Here is an 18,414-nt window from a genome sequence, read left to right as displayed (position 1 = left end):
TATCTAAGGGCGTTTGGTGACCACTTACCATCAGGTGGCTCATATGCTCGTCCACCTTCCTATTCTATAAAAAAAAACAATGATATATGTAGTTATGTAAAAATTTTATACGCACTGATATCTTACGGTTTCGAAAAGTAACTTTCGATTTCAGAGTTAAAATATCTTATCGGTTACCGTTACGATGCCCTTTGATAAGTGGAAACAGCTTGCGTTATCGCTTATCACTTGTAAGGAAATGTATGTAAGGTTATAATGATAGTGATTTTGTAACATTTAATTTCAAAAAATTCAAGATAAAAATACGATATTAAAAGAATAAAATTTAAAAATAGAATTCAATTAAAATCAATATACGACATCGTTTAGCAAGTTAAGTTCTAGTTAAACAATGCTGTCTTCTTGTTTCGAATGTCAATTCAGTATTGACAGAAAGAGAGAAATCAGTGACGAAAACAGCAGCTCAGCAAAGTTTATAAGGTCGATAGACTTTATTTGTTTGTGAAGTAATATATGATCCAAATAAAATATCTCTTACACAATTATATCTTCGTAGTGGCTCCCTCACCATTCAACCCAATATACAACAATACTTTGTATATGACGATAGTGAGTGGTAATGGTAGAAGGAAGTGTGCAAAATTAACCTAAAAGTACATTAATTTGGTTGACTGTTACTACTACTTGTTATTGAATACATGTGAAGTGTTCACTTAGTTACTTTGCCCGTATAAAAAGGGGGAGAAATGAGGCTGTAAAAAGGGACAAAATCGCTGTTTAAAATATTCATAGAAACTATACATTCAAGGCTACATGATTTATTTATTTATTTATATACAAGTTTTTATTTTATATATATATACAAATAAAAATTACCTTAATTTTACTTATTACTTAACTCTTCCAAGAATACTGCAGTGCTAGTAAGAACTCACTTCATACCTCACCTGTGAAATAGGTTATATACTATTATATTGCGTGTATTTAAAAAAAGATATATTTGTTACGGTAAATGTCGCATTTAACTTTTTGACATTTCACGATCGTTTTCTGGGGTGTCTTTCGAATTTGTTACAGATGATAGAGCCCTACAAATACATTTTTTTTTAATAGTATCCTGGGACATTATTCATACACGGCCATCTAATCCCAAACTAAGCAGAGCTTGTACTATGGTAACCAGACAACTGATATACTACATATACTACTTTTATTTTGTAAATACATATTTTTATAGATAATTATAAATATGTTCTCTAAATAATAACAAATTACCTGTATTAACCGCTCATTTCTTGCTATGGGTGTCATTACTTTAAAACAAGGTGCAATAAAATGGAAATATTTTTGCTATCTCAAACAACAAAGATCGCATAAAACCACCCAATAACTAATTACCTTGGTCGTGTTGCATGCGGGCTTACGTTCTGTACATTTTACAATTTCAGTTATCGACGTTTTTCAAATAATATTGAATTATTAGTAATAATATTAGCACAAATAATCGTCTTATCATTTAAAAATTGTGTAAGTACAGTTTACTTACAACCTTCATTGTTGAAGTGGTATTTTATTACAGTAATAAATATATAAAGGTCTTAAGTATCTGACAATAAACTCGGAGCTTAAACTATAAGACATAGAGTTATAATTGGTAGGAGATCTTCGTATTGTAGAAGCGCAAGGCAAAAATACAATATTTCGAAACCTTCGTCATTCGAGAGATCAATTATTTAACAAAAAAATGTGTACATGATCTGTAATCATTATTTACCCAGAACCTTTAATTTATGTTAATACCCAAATTCGACGTGAAATGTTATGAAATTTCTTCTTCTAGTTTTTACGTATTGATTAGTTTTAATGGGTTTCCTTCCGTCCGTAACAGCCTGTGAATGTCCCACTGCTGGGCTAAAGGTTTCCTCTCCCTTTCTTTGAGGAGAAGGATTTCCTTCAATTTTCAGTAAAATTTCACACAAAGAAAAATAAGAAATAGGTACCTAAAATATTTTATATTCTGCACAATTCTAAGGCTATATGTTATTGTAAATTGACATCTTATTTTCAAACGTGGATAAAATTAGCACAAAAGTATTTTTCCAAACTGTTTAGTGATGTATAAATCAAATTTGGCAACGCCCATTTCTTCAAAACAAAGCGTGTTGACAGTTGAAAACATACTCTATACGGTTGTGATTAGGTCAGTTTTAATGTAAGCGATCAAGTATTAAGGCAGTTTAAATTCACAACATGTCAGAGCTGATGGTTTCCAGGTATTCCGAGAAATTCGCACACAAAGAAAACATGTTTTGTTTCTGAAATTATATTTCTTATAATGATTTTTTAATCCAATTTTTTTTTTCGAAGAATAGTAAATACTGTTTAATTTACGACTACAAAAAATAAATAAAGTAGCGTTCATTATATAAATTGCCATTCTAAGAAATAAAAATTTGCATGTATTTTATTTATTATTGACTTCACAGATACACTCGTGTTGTATCTGTTTCATTCTGAATCATCGGAAAACTTATAGAGTTCTGCGAAACAGTCGTCGCGCTAATTGAGAAGTATTTACCTGTAAATGTTGCTACATTTTAGATCAAAGATTGCTATCATGATAATTTTATATTTTTGTATATTCATTATTTACTATTTATAATAACAAAGAATCACAAGATCTACTTATCCGATTTGAAAAATATTTTTGGCAAAGATAGTCAATTTATTGAGGAAGGTGCTATTTTCCCCGCTTACCATGTGGGGCTGGTGTGTGGTAATAAAAGTAGCTTTTCCTTGGGGTTAAGCTTTCTTAATGCCAAATTTCATGAAAATCAATTCTGTGACAGAAAGAGTTACTGTCACTTTTATGATATAAGTATTATATAAGATCACGTTACGGTCCATGGTATGGAGAACAGCTGGTATATCATGTAAAGAAAGAATATTTCTGTATCACTCGACCATTCAACCAACCGATTGAGTCAGAACATCGTAAATGCGCCACCAACCTTGGGAACTAAGATGATATGTTCCTTGCGCCGGTAGTTACTACACTGGCTCACTCACCCTTTAAACCGGAACACAGCAATACTAAGTATTGTTGTTTGGCGGTAGAATATATGATGAGTGAGTGGTAGCTACCCAAACGGGTAAAAAATCCCTAACTCTATCTTCCTTTACCCTAGTTCTTAGTATTTTTTTGTATAGTAGTATAATCCAATTTCTTGATATTTATGCAAGACATGTTAACTAAAGTGTAAATCATTAATATTTATTGTACATTAATCAATAAACCAGAGTTACTGTTGAGTTTATTGCTCGTTTTTCTAGGTATAATCCATCACAAAAGTGCTTTTAAATGTCTAAATGTCTGTCTTTATTTTAGAAGGATTAAAGTCACGTCACATGGCTTTTGGCGGTATTATATATTCAGTATTTGTGATAAAATTATTTATAAAATCTTTATACTTTTATATATAATACTTGTTGTCCTCACTATTGAAATTGAGGCACATTAATAAAGAATATCACAAAATTTATTTACTGAAACATACTACTTTAATCTATTACCTCCATAACTAAAAAAAATATGGCTGCAAATGTTTTTTGAATAGGCAAACTGGATGTGTTTTTTTAAGCTAGTACGAGTATAATATGTAACCTAAAGCTATTGCATTGTTTACTTTTTTTAATCATTAAAACTTTTTAATTTCCACAGACGTATTTTCCATTCGGTGTATCTTTCTATTATTTGCTCGAGTTTAGTAGTTCGATATGCCTGCCATGCTTTTATTTGGGATGCAGCGTCACAACCAAATATCATGTTTCCAATTTTTATTCCCCTCAAATTTTTGTCTCTTTCGCTGCTGTATGTCTGTTGTCTTCTTTTTTAAATTACATTTGATTAAGCTGCATTATTTTTTTTATAGATTCTTTGAAACACGTCATTGAACCACAATGGCTTAAGCTCTGAGTAGTTATTTGCGTCACCCAATGATTGATGCCGGTATGTTGTTTGTACGTGCGTAGTTCGAAGTTCGTCGTATAATTCGATTGAAGAATTTAAATTATAAGCGATATCTTATGTCACTTACGTTATATGTTAAAAAAGGTATCATGCTTTATTCATGATTTTTTCATAAACATCAGTAAGAGCGGTATCACAAATAAATATTTATCGGATTAAGATAAGACAAGCATTTGATATTACTTTTTCTGTTTTACGCAATAATTATAATGATTGCATCGTCGTTCGGCGGTGAAGAAAACACCTTCGAACAAGTTACGTTGAAGAAATTCTACCACATGTATAACCAACCCACCAACCACTAAAGTTGCCCAGCAGAGGGTCATTTACGAGATTTTATTTGGCTTTTTTAAATGTACTAATGTGAAAATATTGAAAACCTACATTTGTTGAATAAGTGTCAAGCTGTTTTGAAATATTTAGTATAGATTTTATGCACGGACAGTGTATGCAGAAATTCAGTAATCTTGTGTGGAACTGGTTTAAATTTAGTTTACAAGGTATGACTCATGCATACTAACAGGTGGAGTAAATAAAAGCTTGTTAATACCAATTGTATGCTTTCAACTAAAATGAAAACATAAATTGCTCTTTTGTACTTGTGATGAACTTTTAAAAGTATTTACGTAAGATATTATACATTTATAGCTAGTACGATTTGTATACAAAACTACATAGCTATGCATATATAAGTCAATTTATTTTTAAGACTATCCAGAATTCTCTTGAAGTAATATCAACATAATAAGGTTTTTTTTTGTTGTGTTCGATTTCTTGTTTATTGTAATTTTGATACAAATTTAACATATATAATTAAAGTAAAATTGTCCTTTTAAAACATAATCAAATAGCTTTAAAATATAGCGAAATATTGTGGTCTAACCAAATGTTAAATAGCCTGGATAACTCCACTCCTATAAGGCATATTGCATGCTTGAAACTTACATTTACAAAATAATTATCAAATAAAATTAGAATGAGGAAGCAAATGCTGAGTGGTACACAAAAAAAAATTAAGCGAGTAGCCAAGTACATTTATACATTCGTATAAATTAACGGAACCCAGCACAATACCGTACGGTAGGCTACATAGTATTTCAACTTTTTATACGATTATACAGTCCACAGAAAGAATCACAAGCGATTTTTAGCACGTGGCCATGTGTACGGTTGCAAACTTTTTACGTCGCTCACGAGATAAATCGCACGTTTGTTTCACGTTATCCTCATTCTGTTTCACTCGCACGACTCGGATTCTATAACGATACTCAACTTAATTGCATTGCATTCTATTTTTATCGATAATAGTATGTGTCATATTCTTATCTATTTTATCGATCTCTTTTTTTAACATTAATAACAATAATTAAATTTGGAATTAAATTTATTACATTAATAAACATTTTCTCTTAACGTCATCACTAAAATTATTTTAGTAAATTAAATTATAAAATAATATGTATTTTGTAATGTACATAACATCAAATTATGATTAATTAAAAGAGGTTGCTTTATAAGATACTAAATGAACAAACTATGACGTATAATCAATTCAACAATAGACTGGCCGGCGACATACGAGGTCAGGAATCCTATCCTTAATCGACGATAGAGGCGTGTTTCTTTCACCTATCCTCCATCAAGTAAAGTTTTGATTTTTAAGCAAGTATTATAAATATTAAACGTTCCGTTTCACGTAAGTTATTAATTGTTAACGACGTGATTTCGTCCTTGATATTGGGAAACATAGCCTTCCTGAAATCTGTGGAGTGGTTAATTATTCACAAACAATATAAGTGTGATATATTTATATTGTATAAATATTTTGATATTAAATATGTAATAATAATATTAATAACATAATATATAATGTAAATCTTTATTGTATTGTAAAACTTTTATTGTAAATAAATGTAATGTGATATTGTTTTATGTAATTTGTATGTTAGATGAGGTTTCGAGATTATGTGAACTTCTTATTTAATAAAGTTTCGGAAAACTAACGTTTATAAAAATTTTAGTTAACATATGCTTATTTTTGTGTTTATATACATGTTCAGTGGTAAATGAATACATATGTGGAAACGTGTATGTGTGGGATAAAATTTACATGTGTGTAGTAAGTCGCACTGGTCATAGCCCAATGAGCTCTTATTCTTAAGGGAAGACGAGATATTGCCTAGAAGCATTACGCTTATGAACTGTTTGTTTTTTTTATAGTCAGTATGATCTCAATACTAACGTCATGTAAATATAATCAATATCATCACAATGGCGATGTGGTTTTATTACTTATTTTATTATTCATTATTGTCGTTATATTATTAACATTACCATATTAATACTATGGACGTATCAATATTTGTCTTTTAGAATGGTAAGCGAAGAGTTTGTTATTAAGTATAATAAAAAAATATATGTTGATAATTAGTTTTTTTTTACTGATTTCTAATTGTAAAAATGTTATTAATTTAGAATTTAATTTTCATTTTTTTTTGTAACTTAATTTATGAATCTAGAAGTGCTATGTATACTTGTAATCGGCATGCATATTAGATATTTTATTTGTATATGCTTTATATGGATGTTATATGTTTGATTTTACAAAGAAATTACGAACGTAAAAATATTTGGACTGAAGTAAATGACAATACCAGAATACCTATAGAACTTTGTCCTCAACAATAATAATCATATATACATACGCTTGCATTACATTTTATATTTACATTTACCATTTTATTTCCGTTTTAATAGAGACGACTGGCTGTTTTTCTTAAAAACAACAAACGACTTATTTCTAAAGTTGTAATTGTACGCCTCCATAGATAATTTCTTTTTTCTTTTTACCACTTCTGCAATTGTTAGATAGTCGCCGACGATTGTGTCAATTTTTGTCAATAATTTATGTAATTTAATTAGAGAACATTAGGTGTTGTCAACAATGTGTCGAGAACACACGAGATATTGGAATACAAATAAAAGTAATGTTGACGGGCCGGTTGGCGTGGTTGGATACTTGCCTTACACGCCGAAGGTTGTGGGTTCGATTCCCACCCAGGACAGACATTTGTGTGTATGATCATGTCTATTTGTGCTGAGTCTGGGTGTAATTATCTATGTATGTATTTACAAAAGAAAAGTATATATAGTATATTAGTTATCTGGTCTCCATAGTACAAGCTCTGCTTAGTTTGGGATCAGATGGCCGTGTGTGAATAATGTCCCAGGATATTAACTAATTAATTTACACACGTCCATTGAAATTATATCTACATCTCCTGTGAGCAAATATGTTATGAACAATATTTAAACGTAGATGTGACAAATGCGTACGCCATGTCGTTATCTGTGCCGCAGGTATCAATGTTGTGTAACACATGACGTCACGGATTCAGTCGCTCGATTGACACCATTCGGATACCGATTTTATCTCGATTTGAACGCATACGAAATTTTCTACTCCGATGACTTTGGGAACTTGGTAATAAACATACGGGTACCTAGCTATTCAAAGTTTCACAAAATAAATAATAATCGTCATAATATAAACGCCATTTAACATATATTATATTTTATTAAATAATTATATTATTTAATATATTCTATATAATTAAGTTTATACGGTTTTAATTGCTAAATAGATTGTTGCTGTGATGACTTTTTAACTTATAAACGCGTTCGTGGAGTCGACGCGTGCGTCATGTTGTAGTTAATTATTATAATAAAATATATATTGTTATGATTATCATATCATTATATATTATCGAATTTGATTATTTGTTAATATTTGATTTTCTAGAAACATAATAACAAAAACAATAACAATACAGATATTAATATTCTCATGAATGAAAGTAAATGTAGTTTTGACAGGTATTAATATATAAAACAAACATTTTCCTTCTCACAAGTGCGAACGTTTCGAATAGAAACTGGAACTGGCCTATCTTAATATTTCCCGAGATGCACATTCCGTACCGTAACCGTAGCACGTCATTACTATGCACATAAATGAGTGTGTACGAGTGTTTTTGTAAATGTGTGCGCGAATCGACCGCGGGGGAATCCCACTGTGCAAATTGCTGACTTGATATTTAAGTTTTATGAAACTACATTTAGTTGATTAATTTAATAAAAAATAATATTAGTATTCGAGTAAATATTATCCACGCATAATTCTATCGACCAATTAGATGTTAATAGTAATTTTTACCTTTTATTAGTTCTATAACTTATCATGTTTAATATTATTTACGATAAAATGTTTATATGTGCGAGTCAAATATTTCGATTAATCTATACCGAACTTTAACAAAACAATCGGGTATAATATTTATTCGTTTTAACGTTGTTTTGTGTGAGTAGTGTAATATGTGTGTGTGTGTTTTTACTTTAACCTTTCAGACAAAAATATGCAGCGAATCTATTGAGTTATCGATCCGCCACAGTTGTTGCTCGATTTGCCATACGTTACAAATATCGTTTTAATAACGTGACTTTGTTAACCGACTTATTGATACTTAGTAATAAATGTAACACTTAAGTCTTTACCGAAGATTGCGGGTTCAAACTTAGGCAAGCTGTACTTTCAAGTGCTTAATTTGTATTCATAATTCATCTCGTCCCGCCCGGCGGTGGAAACATCGTGAGGAAACCTGCATAAGTCGTATGGAAATCTGACACGTATGTATTCCACTAAGCCACATGGGAGCGTGGTGGAATAAGATTCTCGTTAAATAGGAGCCGTCGTCCAGCAGTGGGATATTTACAGGCTGTTACTTTTACATTTAATAAATGTAACGAAATTTCCATCAATACACTTGCATTATAAGTTTCTTGGAAATTTGCACACGCATTGAGAACCAATAATAATTCAATAATTTATATAGGGAATATATTTATTGGATCGCTTGCTGTTAGCAAGCGACCGACCCGGTTTTTTGTAACAGGTTAAACAGTGAACAAGTCCGACACCGGCATAAAGATTTACGTGTTATTGGAAACTATAAAAGAAATTTCAGTGACAGAATATGTTATATACTAATATTGAACGCTAATAAGCTGCGATTGTTCTTTGTTCGGTTTTGTTCAAATTTTAATGTGTGGTCTATTAATAGAAATATCAGCAGTTTAGTTTTAATCAAATATTAACTTCATGTTACCTACTTGTATACCAAAACATTTTGTATCGCAAAACAGCAATACTTGATATTGTTGTGTTCCGGTTTGAAGGGTGAGTGAGCCAGTGTAATTACAGGCACAAGGGACATAAAATCTTAGTTCCCAAGGTTGGTGGCGCATTGGATATGTAAGTGATGGTTGACATTTCTTACAATGCTAATGTCTAAGAGCGTTGGTGACCACTTACCATCAGGTGGCCCATATGCTCGTCCGCCTTCCTATTCTATAAAAAAAAAAAAAAAATACATTTGTATTATTCGTGATAAATTGGCCACGAATAGAGATTAATATTGAAATTAAATATAATACATAAATATTTGAAGAAAAACTACGTTCGTATCTGTGACATCGTCAAAAAAGTTTTCAAATGTTATAAAGGTATAGAAAATTAAAGTTTCACCGCTTTTATAATCTATTCTTAGAATTCCTATATGAATGATAGATCTGATAAAGCAGCCAAGCGATTTTATCAAATAACAATTATATTATTTTATTGCTTCGAAATAACATTTAATATACATTACAAACTAGGCCAAACGTAATGCGTATTTTTCATCCCACAAACTAAGAGAGAATAAACGAAGGAAAACAAAGAAAAGTGAGGAGTATTCGCGAAAGACGCTCGACCCGCACCCGGAAGAGGGAGTCTTACTAATCAATATAATAGAGGCACTATGAGAAAAAAATATATATAGCTTCCATCAACGCACAATTTTCAAAGACACACGATATTCAACCTTACTCATAAAGAAATAGAGTCCAATATAATTCTGTTGCGGCAAACACGAGGCTGCCCTAGTTATAAATAGATTTTCACGAAAAAGAAATGTTACAGGGACTTTGGTGCAAGCGTTCCACAGAGTAATTTATTACAGAGGATTGGAATTATCTTGTTCGTGATAATTCATTTTATTGTTTGTAAAAAAGTCATTGTTTTCTCTTAATTCAAATTATCAATCGTAGTATTTTTTATAATAACTATAAATTTTCGCATAATAATTTCAAGCAATTCACAATTTAACATGATTAAACTTTTTAATGGAAAATAACACTAAGCATACAATTGTTATTAAAATAAATTAACCATTTATCTTTCGGTTAATTATACACCGGATGGACGGACCTATAATATGTTTTGTAATATTAATTAATGGTTTGTTGTTGCTAACAATATATGTTAAATATTAATTAGAATTAAAGTCCTGTCGTTGTAAATAAGGACAATTATTTGTCTCGAAGCTTATCAACTATGGCGCTGAACTTGTATTTATTTTAAGTTGTAATGTAATGTATTTATTTTAAGTTCTATTAGATGTTGAGTATAAAATAATTTTCAACAGTTTATACATATAACGTCGTGTATTAAATATGATTTTGAGTACACGGTATATGTAAATGTGTTGATGTAAAATATTTTTTTTTTCTCAAAAGTAATTAAATCATTTAATAAAATAGCGTGCGGCCTCTGCTTGCAAACTATCCTTGCTCTAATTTCTCGGGACCACACTCTCACAGACGCAATTAAGGCGCGTACACGAGGGGGAAGGAGAAAAATGCGAGAAAAAATCGGAAGCTGCGACACGTGACTGGAAGCTTCCCGGCCGTTGCCATGGTAACGGCAGGGCTACATCGTTTATTTTTGTCCGTGCGTAGCGAACGGGGGCGTGCGATTCTTCTCATACTTTCAAATTATATATTATGTCTGTTTGTCAATTATTATTTTATATATTTAAATATAAGAACTTAATAAGCAAAATGTAAATTTAACACAAACATTCGATAAAGAATTGAATGACTGACATGAATTTTGATTCTATGTAGCTATTAAATATACATTCGCGCAACTGACTTTTAACTTTCACATTTTTTATTAACACAATCTTTACATTATAAGTAACTGGAAATGATGACGTATGCATGTGAACGATCATGCATTTAAAATGGTATAAAAAATCGAATAAAAATTATGAAAAAAAAAACAACGTGATACATTTAATTCTTCAAGAAATATCATGCACAGAAACATTAAAAAAAACGCGTTTAATTTTTAATTAGCTTTTGTGTATGTATCACATACGTGGTATATAATGTTATACATGATTAAAACTGAGTGAGTCCGAGAATAATAGAGCACTATCACGCCGCTTTGCTTTCGAGGTTTCATTAAAAGCAGTCATGAATTTATGTAACTTGTGTGTATGTGTATTACTCTAAAAAGTATTTATAAATATACGTGCAGCAAAAGCCGAGTGACTTCGCAAGTCTATGCTCCCACGTGTACGCAAGGAAGCGCACGGAGGAAGCGTCCTTGAGGCTGCGTAGCAACGAAAAAATCTATACCAGTGCAGGGAACCGCCCTCACGAAGGACTAGTTTATTCTTTTGTGGAATAATATAACAACTAAATTAATTATTATTTGATTAAAATAATTCAATTATCAAAATTCGAATGTATTTTTTTGAATACCTTACATACAGTATGAAATAAAGTCTGTATTCGTTACTTAAATAATCGTTTTTTATTTTTTTATTTAAAAAAAAAACAACTTAATTTTGTAAGCAATAGAACGAAGGCGTTGTATCCGAATTCCAATTCGAATCTCTTTGGGAATTCAATCGGTGGTCACAATTGAAATTTAAGAAGATTTTATTAGAAAATATTTTTGTTTTTAAATATATATTTAGTAAATACATCTCTATTAACAAAAAAAAATAAAACATCTTATAAGAACTCCTTATCATAAATACATATAAGAATTTATTCCAAATAAACCACCTGTCGATAACCAGTTCGTTATCAATCATTATTTTTTTAAATTCAATGTTGAATTTTAATTTTTCTGATTGTAAATGCTCTTGTTTAACATCAGTGTATGTTTAACAAGGAGATGATCCCATAAAAGCGATCGGAAAGTGATTTTATAGCAGTCAACCCCAGAGGGACCAGGCTGAGCTTTGAATTCGACTATGAGAATATATCTTAACGCGATTGGAATCTTCATATATTTTACTAGTAGGTAGAAGGGATGATGAGTTGAAATTGTAATCCAGTATTTTAAGCCCTTTATCCAATTAGACTATTTCAAGTGATTGTTTATAATATTTTTAATACAAGAAATTCAATATTTAAGCTATATATATCTGTATATAAACTAAAAGTCGATGTAAAAATTTAGTCAAAAAACAAATAAAAAACGTTCATGTCTCATTATTATTAAATAATAATATATTATTTATTTTTGCAGCTTCAAACGTGCTATATAATATACATAAGAAAACATTAACAACGCAAAATTATTATCAGATAACTATTTGATACGAATTACTTATTCGTTTGACTAAAAAACAAAAGAAGATTAAAATCGTCGATTAATAAACCTGTCTCAAGTAGTAGTGTTTATAAATAAAATTGCAAATGGAATTACATAAAAAGTTACTACGTATATAGTCTCAAGCAGTGTTTATGAAGTATATATTCTGAGAATTGTTTTACTAAGAAACCGGTCTCAAGCTCAACACTCAGGCACCGAGTTAATAATAATACAACGACTGTATATTCTTGATCTTTTCAATTATACTTTATGATATGTATGTTTTTTTACTTAAAGACGCTGCCAAGTCATTATTTTGCTTTGTATGTATGTACCTGTATTTTTGTTTACCACCATAAGCCTAAAAATCTTTGACTTTTTCGAGACGCATAACATCGGTTAGAAGAGTTTTACTGATATAGTTTGCATTTTAGGATACATGAAAAATAGCACCAAAAATCAACCTACAAGACTAATTTTAATAAGATTATCATTGGAAATTTTAATAATAGTGATTAAATGTGATCGAGTTCCAATAAGAAACTAAAAATGGTATTAAAATTTAGACTCGCTGTGGAATGTAAGTTTCTGTTTCTGGACCACAATAACAAAAGCAGCATTTAAACAAAATTAAACGTATGAATACCCTGTGGAAACATATCGTTTAAACATTTTAAGACCTAAATATTATTTAATCCGTGCCAACAAAATAGTTTTAAATATTGACAATATGGATGGCAAATTAGAATCTATGTAATAACGAACTATACGACTCCACAACGATACAAACCCTAAAGATAAAGAGATAAGGGTCATAATGATAATTGCCACTTCCCTGCCACTCCGAGCGACGCAGTAATGATTGAACTCAAATAACTTCTGAGGTTAAGCTGTAATTTTGTCATGCTAAAATAGACTTTAATACTATTGCTATAGCGATTAAATAGGACGCATTCAAAATTTGCAAGTTGACGTGTGAACCAAGCAAGGACAAAGTCAAACCAGCAAGGTAAAGGTAAAGTATAAAAACATGTGCTGTTGTGCTTGAGAGCACAGACCTCACACAAAGAGGCGTAATATATTTTTTTAATTTGTTAAATAATTTTAAAACAAAGATTTTTTAATGATGAATAATCACAATTACGAGTTATATATATAAACATTTGATTTAATATTTGGAAATTTCATTAATTTTATATATACTTAGTAGAATACGAATAAAAATATAAACGGTTCTTACTATGTAGATAGAAAGTTTTTTTAACAAATGTTATATTTAGTAAGGTGCGAAAACATATTATATAAAAATGTAAGCGTATCATTCGCGGTATCTATAGAAAATCACTATGGTGGTATTATAGTAAATATTTACCTGTTGTTCGCAAAACGTGTAAATAACATGACTTGCAATGATCTAATCATAATTGATATAACCTACACCAACATGTATATTGTTGTGTGGAAAAGTAATGTACAATTAAAAATATATATAATGTGAACAAGGAGATAATCTTACCAGTTTTATTTTTATTATTACATGAAATAAGTACTATTTGAATATAATGTTATATTAAAAATAATAAGGCATTAGCTGAATTGAATTATAACGCTGTTTTTGAACCACATGATCCCAGGACCAGTCAGCAAAGTCACATTGACCGCATCGCTGTGTTTTTATTCGGATGCTTCGATGAAGGTCATATTTGAAGACGCTCAGAATTTAATAAAATTCTAAATGTTCGTGGCTATAAACTTACAGATTGATTTTTCATTTGTTTCAAGCGGACTTTTTTTTATTCTCTTTTATTTTATAATCACGTTTATTATTTAGACAATCATGACGAACGTAACATTTACATTTTTGAACTCGTATTTTTTATTAATATATTTAAATGTCAGACAAGGAATCATAATTTGCTGGATTTTCATAATAAAAGTTTTAAATTACTTTATATAATTAAGTGCGCATTACAAGTTGCAAATGACCTAATTCCAAGTGATAATGGTGAGCGATTAAAATTCTCCACACTAGCCTTTCAACATGATCATATTACACCGCACAGAATAACAATCCTGAGAGGAATCGATAATAAGCCAATACCATAAAAGAATAACTAAATGTCTAAATATTATTAACATACCGAATATTAACTTTGGTGTCGTAATAGGTAGCTAAGGGAAACATTGTGATAACTACATCTATAAATATTAATAGCGTATAAATTGCGAGAAACCTAGTTAAAAACCTGTCTTTTTTGATTGTTTAAATATACCGCCGATTCGGAATTAAACACCTCAAACCTAAGGAAAAACGGCAAACGTAACTTAACAAAAGTTAACCAAGATCTTAGTATTGAAATATATTGCACAGATCCCAAATAAATGGGATGGGAGCAAGCAAATGATGATGGCGATAATTATGCCGATTTTAAAGATATAGTCTTCAAGCCTTTTATACTTCGGGATTCAAATATATTGTATGATTATAAAGATAAGATATTACGCTCTGTTATATTAAAATGCATGGTTTTCATGTGATATACAAAACTGTTCTGATAAAACGTCCCTTGTATGAATATTTTCAGAAATTTCATACATTCGATATTGCCCTTTGATCATTTTAATAATTTTTGGATTGCGTTCTAAACCACCAAACTTATTGAAACGAAATGTGCTCTAATGCAAATTAATATAACTATGAACCGAAAATTTTAATATTTCTCTTTATTGTTCTTTAAAAATATATTATTCAATTAAGAGATGTTTTCCTCGATTCTTTTCTCATTCGAGCCCTCAATGTCTTTCTTTTACTCGTTCAAATTGAACTATAGTTATATTAGTTTTCAATTGTACAATGAAACCTATTTTATTGTCATTATATCGTCATAGTTCAGTGTATCCCATTTCATTATGCGTTAAAAATATTTTACTCCTTATCATAACGATTATTTATTTGGTTGTTGTCATAGATTTGTTAACTTAGATATGGATATTTTTTGGTCTGAAACCTAATAGTTTGTTGTTATCGTTAGCATAACTACTGATTACAATTTTTGTAAATTGGAACCAAAATAAACAAACGTAATATAATATATAGTGTTTATTAATTAGCAACATTAACGCCATTGAAAAATGTAATTAATTTTTTTGATAAAGATAATAAATTTATCCGTAAGTATTGTTATTTAAGTTTTAAATATAACATATATCTTGAATACCTATCCGCGTTTTATGTAAAGATTTTATTTGATTACTCATGGAACTAACACGTAGTGTTGCATTTTTACATTGTACAATAACTATTTGTACTTTTATGAGACAATAGAACAGAAGTAAACCTTCGAACGCTAATGATCAATACGTATTGACATCGTATAGTTGAGCTGTAAAACCGTTTATTAGCGTTCGCTGATCCACGTGACTTGAGATGAGATAAATTATGGATGAGCGGCGAAGATTCAACCGACGACATGACCAAGTCACGACATTGCATTTTTTTGTAATATATTAGAGGGTTTATCTTTTTAGTAAAAGTTTATGTTAACTTACCTAAACTTTCCTTGCGCGTGATCTTCCCATTTGATGATAGAGGGACAATACTTTTCGTCAAACAAGAGATTTCGGAGAAACTCTGGTACGGACACGCTTCTAGGGCGCTTGCATACTTTTCTGCCGCTGCCCTTAGGCCGTCCGGGTGGTCTTTTAAACATTTTTCTTTTCTCTTCCTCGTCACCGGATTTGCTACCATCACTACCGTATGAACACTCCGGCGATGCCGTTTCCGAGGAACGAAATACATCCTCGGCATCATCGCTGGAGTCGGCAGCTTGAAACAAACTAATGTCATTTGGTTTATAGCCCGAAGCATATAACCTGTTTTTATGGTCCAAAGAGTCCAAATCTAACACTGTCTTCACTGGTTCATTACTTTGGTACGGATCACTCTCCACGTATTTAAACACTGTCGACTGTCGTAGCATGTCTTCATTTAAGCGATTCTGCAATTTGTCGAAAATTGTGTCACCTATCCTTCTTGATAGGTTAGGATCGACGCTGGGATGAGCCATTCTCTGTTGGACTTCTTCTCGTCTCATATTTCTAAATTCCATACCTGGAACACTGAAATTATAAAACGGTACATCATACTCGCAAAATCCGTGGGTGACGGCACAATCGATTATCCAGGATACAGTTTCATTGTCATTCCATTCGATGACCATTTTTTGCTTCCAGTCCTCGTGACGGTACTCGCGAGAGCTTACGAGGTTGTGGTAAACGTTGGCGGCAGTGTCGATTTCTGGTTCTCCGTACATTTCGTAGTTATTGTAATAGTTTCCGTAGATGTGAGAAGGGTTACCCTTTTTGAAAACTTGAAAATCATCAAGACGCGCGGGCGCCGGTGGTGTGGGAGGCAGATAGAGATCGCACATGCTTTGGTCGTAGGGGCGCGCGTAATCAATCATGGCTGCGTGCGACACGGCCGGTGGTTCGCGACGGAATGGGTGGCGGGCGTCGAGAGCGCGTTATTCATACTACGATATCCAAAGTTGTTTGTTTACACGATCTCCCCGCGTCCGCGTCGCGGCTGCGTAGCGAGCATGGTAGTAGGGCGCGCTTTTCTTTGTACTACGTTGTTTATGTTTATAAGAGTACCTAGACATATTGATAGTGTTGATATAGTTTTATCAACAATCCTGTTAGTATTGATCTTGAGCAATCGTTTTCTCTGCGCTTTCTTATTCTTTTAATAAGTAATTTATAAATATTATAACGAAACCACCTCGTAAATGTTTTAACGTAATCGAACTTAGCATTTACCAATTTTTTAATATCTCATGAAGTTTTCGCGAATATTATATAATAAAATGAATGTGTATTAAAATCAGTAATATATAACATATTGGCTCAGTAAATATACTTAAAAATATTTTCCAATGCTATTTATTAATCCGGGAACTTAAAAAATGTGTAGTTGTAATAAGCGAAATGACATAATTTTAATAATTTTATTCCACAATAAAATATAAAAATATTAAAAACATCTACTTCACGTAACTTATTATTCTGTTTATAATTTGTTTGTTGTTTTTTTTTATTTTATAATAAGAAGGCCGAAGAGCTGAGGGATGCCCCAAAACATTTAAAATATAAGAAATAGTAAATATTAGTTTCCGCCCGCGACTTTATGTTGACTGATTTATGTTTGGCGAAAAATAACTGACCAATAAATCTAATCTAAGCAAAACCCTAGCTACCACACTTTGAGTAGCTTGTCTTCCACCAGAGTGATATAAGTGATATAAATCAAATAGTTATCTTATACAGTAACAGTCTGTGAATGCTGCCACTGCTGGCTCAGGCCTCCTCTCCCTTTTTGAGGGGAAGGTATGGAGCTTATTCCACCACGCAGCTCCAATGCAGGTTGGTGGAATACACATGTGGCAGAATTTCAGTGAAATTAGACAGATGCGATCTGCATGTCCTTCACCGTATAGCACGAGATGAATTATAATCACAAATTAAGCACATGAAAATTCAGTGGTGCTTGCCCGGGTTTGAACCCACGATCATCGGTTAAGATTCACGCTTTCTTACCACTGGGCCATCTCGGCTATCTTATAAATATAGCTAATTTATTATTAAATAAAAAATAACTTTCAGTAATAACTCAATGGTTAGTGATAAAAAAATCATTACGTCACAACATTTTCCGTTTTTCCAAAACGTAATAGAAAAAGGATAAATGTAACATTTATATAAGGAAAACGAAACTATGCATACATACTTCGACCACGTTAAGTGCTCATATTGTATAATAAATGTTTAATTAAAAATTATAATTTTTTACATTGAGACTGGTCATGTATGTTCATAAACTTGTCAAAAGAGT

General features: G+C 31.2%; 2 protein-coding genes across 3 annotated transcripts in view; both read right to left on the bottom strand.

The window, feature by feature from the left end:
* Positions 1–17,043, bottom strand: part of LOC126770588 (ETS homologous factor-like) — a 31,277-nt gene extending 14,234 nt beyond the window's left edge. Inside the window, exon 1 of the mRNA XM_050490059.1 lies at positions 16,074–17,043. Within this exon, the coding sequence (XP_050346016.1) occupies positions 16,074–16,987 (914 nt within the window). The 5' untranslated portion in view covers positions 16,988–17,043. The remainder of the gene's footprint in view (positions 1–16,073) is intronic.
* LOC126770530 (sodium-independent sulfate anion transporter-like) overlaps positions 1–18,414 on the bottom strand; it is a 292,448-nt gene that overhangs the window by 114,120 nt on the left and 159,914 nt on the right. The window lies entirely within an intron of this gene.

Source organism: Nymphalis io, chromosome 9, assembly GCF_905147045.1.
Source record: "Nymphalis io chromosome 9, ilAglIoxx1.1, whole genome shotgun sequence".
NCBI classification, from domain to species: Eukaryota; Metazoa; Arthropoda; class Insecta; order Lepidoptera; family Nymphalidae; genus Nymphalis; species Nymphalis io.
This window is presented reverse-complemented; position numbering and strand designations above follow the sequence as displayed.